General features: G+C 42.9%; 1 protein-coding gene across 1 annotated transcript; it reads left to right on the forward strand.

Annotated features, from left to right (window-relative positions):
* Positions 1 to 468: 468 nt before the first annotated feature.
* Positions 469 to 2329, forward strand: LOC149847661 (putative xyloglucan endotransglucosylase/hydrolase protein 23). Its single transcript, XM_090009089.1, has 3 exons — positions 469 to 882; positions 1047 to 1240; positions 1738 to 2329. The coding sequence occupies exons 1-3, from the start codon at positions 601 to 603 to the stop codon at positions 2114 to 2116; spliced, it is 855 nt and encodes a 284-aa protein (XP_089865215.1). The 5' UTR covers positions 469 to 600; the 3' UTR covers positions 2117 to 2329.
* The last annotated feature ends 437 nt before the right edge of the window (positions 2330 to 2766 follow it).

Genomic DNA, 2766 nt, shown 5'->3' on the forward strand with positions numbered 1-2766 from the left:
GTGCGGTTGGTGAGGAATGGTTTTCCCTTGATTGATTAGAAAAAAGTAAAAAAAAAAAACTAACAGCTGTTCATGTAGAGCTCACCAGAATGCAATGATTTACATTTGTGGCACTATGTGGCAACACTGCTACCCATTTTCATCATTTCTCAGAAAAGTGGCCGGAGGGAAGGAATATGGACAGACTTAAAAAGTAGCATACCAATTTGGAAGTCAAAGCAGAGTTGCATCAATCCAGTTTAAATATGTAGCTTTATTTATTACAGAAAAGAGGGAAAAATAAAAAAAAGACAATGCCCAAAACAGAGAAATTGATCTACAAGTTGGGTAAGTGAGCGCGTGGGTCCCATGACAACACACTCCTAGCTGGCTCCTAGTCCTCACGCCTTCTCAGACGCTTCTTGTCGAAGGGTGACATTCTCAGTGTCCTGAGAGGCTATAAATACTTGTCTCAGTGGAACCATTTCTCTCACACCAACATCAGAACACATTCTCATTTCCTTGTGCATTGGTTCCTTACAACCGCTGCAATTGATACCTAAATCATTGTATCCGTGTCCATACTTTTGGTCAGTCTGAGTTGAGAGTTTACTTGAGTTCATGCTCAGAGCACCCCACAAGATGTCTTCTTTCCATACTCTAGCAGCCCTGCTGCTGCTGAGCTTCTTCATTGCTTCCATGGCGGATTTCTCCACCGATGTGGATATCACGTGGGGAGACCAGCGGGCCGCCATCACCAACAATGGTCAGCAGCTTAGCCTTTCTCTAGACAAGGCTTCAGGCTCGGGATTCCAATCAAAACGGGAGTTTCTCTTTGGCAAGTTCGACATGAAAATGAAACTGGTCCCAGGAAACTCAGCCGGCACAGTCACTGCCTACTATGTAAGTGTTTAATTCCTTCTATATATGCAATGATATAGATCAAGTTCTGTATATTGAACGATATAGATGATGATGATGCAGGATGATTTCCTGCTAGATAAATGTATAGTCTACCTACTCTTTTATGTATCAATGTATTGATGTTTCTGCAATGTTTGTTGCAGTTATCCTCCCAAGGACCCCTTCATGATGAGATAGACATGGAGTTCCTAGGCAACCTCAGTGGCCAACCTTACACTCTGCACACAAACGTCTACACCCAGGGAAAAGGCAACAGAGAGCAACAATTCCACCTGTGGTTCGACCCAACCTCTGACTTCCACACTTACACTATTCTTTGGAACCCTCAACAGATAATGTAAGTCACACTCCAAACAGAGCTATAGGAATTTCAAGTTTTATGTTCATATGCTATTCTCCTGGTCCAAACAGGACCATGGGAGCACAATCCAGCAACTGAAGCGATCACTTTCCAAGGTGATCACCCTGTTCACGAGCGGTCCCTTCTTAAGATGATTTAACAGAATACACCAGCCTAGCTAGGTCGAAATGGTAGCGGGCCTGGGGAGAAGGTGCTGATCCCTTCGTCCCGGGTTCGACTCCCACAGGGTGTGCGGGTGCCTTTAACTGATGGGCTCTGTAAGAACTTGGGTGTGGGTGACCCCACTCGGGGACAGGCCCATTAAGTGACCCGGCCGGTTCTTAGAGTGTTCCTCTTCATCAAAATAAAAAAAAAGGGATGTTGCACTGGACCTTGTTTGGCTGGACAGATATGGGTAACCAAAACCAAGTTTGTCTAAGATCTTGAATATATATTCTTTTACACCTAACGCATTGTTCTGCATCATAATGAAGGTTTTACGTGGATGGAGCTCTCATAAGAGTGTTTAGGAACCATGAGTCGTCAGGGATAGCCTATCCAAGCAAGCAAGCCATGAGGATGTACTCAAGTCTATGGGATGCAGAAGACTGGGCAACACAGGGTGGCCGTGTCAAGACCGACTGGACCCTGGCCCCATTCACAGCCACCTTTAGCAGCGTCAACATCGATGGCTGCTTGTGGACCGGCACGAGCTCTTCATGCAGTGCTTCAACTTCTGCTTGGATGAACCAAGCCGCGGTCACCTCGGACCTACAAAAGATGGGCTGGGTGCAGAAGAACTACATGATCTACAACTACTGCAACGATGCACAGAGGTTCCCACAAGGTCTCCCACAAGAGTGCTCGCTCTAAGCTGCTTGGGCACACCTACACATAAAAATCTTTGTCCGCTGAATTCTTTCATTCGTTCTTGTAGTAGATATGTTGCTTTTTGTTCATTTCCCATAGTTTTGCTTCAGCTAGTAGGTGAAGAATGATTGAAAGATGTTGACTTGGATCTTTGTGCTTATTACCACATCATATGGACTGTAAAAGTTGATCAATAAGAAGATATTTTGATAATAAGGGTGCTACAAAGGCTTGTTAATTAATATCCTTCACACTTTTGGTACATGTTGTGCACCTAAGTTGGTATGGGCTTGCCTACCACCACCAAATCGGTTCCCTCATGCTCTGTCATCCCTATCTTCATACCCTTCATTGGGATTTTACTCATGATGCAAGTTGTTTTGATCAAATCCTACTCCACATGTGATCTACACCATTCATTTAGTGAAGATTGGCATTTAAATCGCTGAAATCTACTTGTGTTCTGGATTTTTTGGAGATTCAAAAATCAACTATTGATAAAACACAAAAATGTTGTGATTTAAAGAATCATATTTTTCTCATTGAAAAAATATGATCTAAAGGTCGATTCTTATTAAATCAACAATGATAAATTGATATAAAGGGTTGAATTCGATCAAAACAAATTAGATCATAAGATTTAAGAGGGATAT

This window comes from Nuphar pumila, chromosome 1 (genome assembly GCF_984573655.1).
Source record: "Nuphar pumila chromosome 1, dmNupPumi1.hap1.1, whole genome shotgun sequence".
In the NCBI taxonomy this organism is placed as follows: domain Eukaryota; kingdom Viridiplantae; phylum Streptophyta; class Magnoliopsida; order Nymphaeales; family Nymphaeaceae; genus Nuphar; species Nuphar pumila.

Coding starts and splice junctions, on each gene's coding strand:
- LOC149847661 (XM_090009089.1), top strand. CDS start 601: ATGCTCAGAGCACCCCACAAGATGTCTTCTTTCCATACTCTAGCAGCC. Junction 883..1,046: donor GCACAGTCACTGCCTACTAT/GTAAGTGTTTAA, acceptor TGTTTGTTGCAG/TTATCCTCCCAAGGACCCCT. Junction 1,241..1,737: donor TGGAACCCTCAACAGATAAT/GTAAGTCACACT, acceptor ATCATAATGAAG/GTTTTACGTGGATGGAGCTC.